The 375-nt window shown below is 66.1% G+C and overlaps 1 protein-coding gene across 1 annotated transcript; it reads right to left on the bottom strand.

The window, feature by feature from the left end:
* Positions 1–55: 55 nt before the first annotated feature.
* On the bottom strand, positions 56–346 carry LOC106820597 (4-formylbenzenesulfonate dehydrogenase TsaC1/TsaC2-like; the record flags this gene model as incomplete). Its single annotated transcript, XM_014825105.1, has 1 exon — positions 56–346. A coding segment is annotated over one exon (291 nt), but the record flags the coding sequence as incomplete, so codon positions are not given.
* Positions 347–375: the final 29 nt, after the last annotated feature.

Raw genomic sequence — 375 nt, 5'->3', positions numbered from 1 at the left:
TGTCGCTTGTATTGGGCTTCGCCGGTTCAGCAGGAAGGCGAATCCGCGTTGATGTTCAACCCGCTGTCTTGCCGCCGTCGACCGTGAGGATCTGCCCTGTGACAAACGCAGCACCGTCATTCGCCAGGTAGAGCACCGCCGCGGCGATGTCGTCGGGCCTGCCGATGCGCGCGAGCGGAACCGTTGCCGCGAGCGAGGCCTTGTTCTCCGGCGTGCCGGTGAAACGGTCCAACATGCCTGTGTCGGTCGGGCCCGGAGCGACGGCGTTGACGCGAACGCGCGCCGAGGCGGCCTCGAGCGCAGCGGATTTCGTGATCCCTTCCACGGCATGCTTGCTGCCCGCATACACCGAAGCGAATGCTGCGCCCTCATGGC

This window comes from Priapulus caudatus, unplaced genomic scaffold (genome assembly GCF_000485595.1).
Source record: "Priapulus caudatus unplaced genomic scaffold, Priapulus_caudatus-5.0.1 Scaffold30949, whole genome shotgun sequence".
Classification (NCBI taxonomy): domain Eukaryota; kingdom Metazoa; phylum Priapulida; class Priapulimorpha; order Priapulimorphida; family Priapulidae; genus Priapulus; species Priapulus caudatus.
The sequence above is the reverse complement of the archived record's forward strand: the minus strand, read 5'-3'. Positions and strand labels throughout refer to the sequence as shown.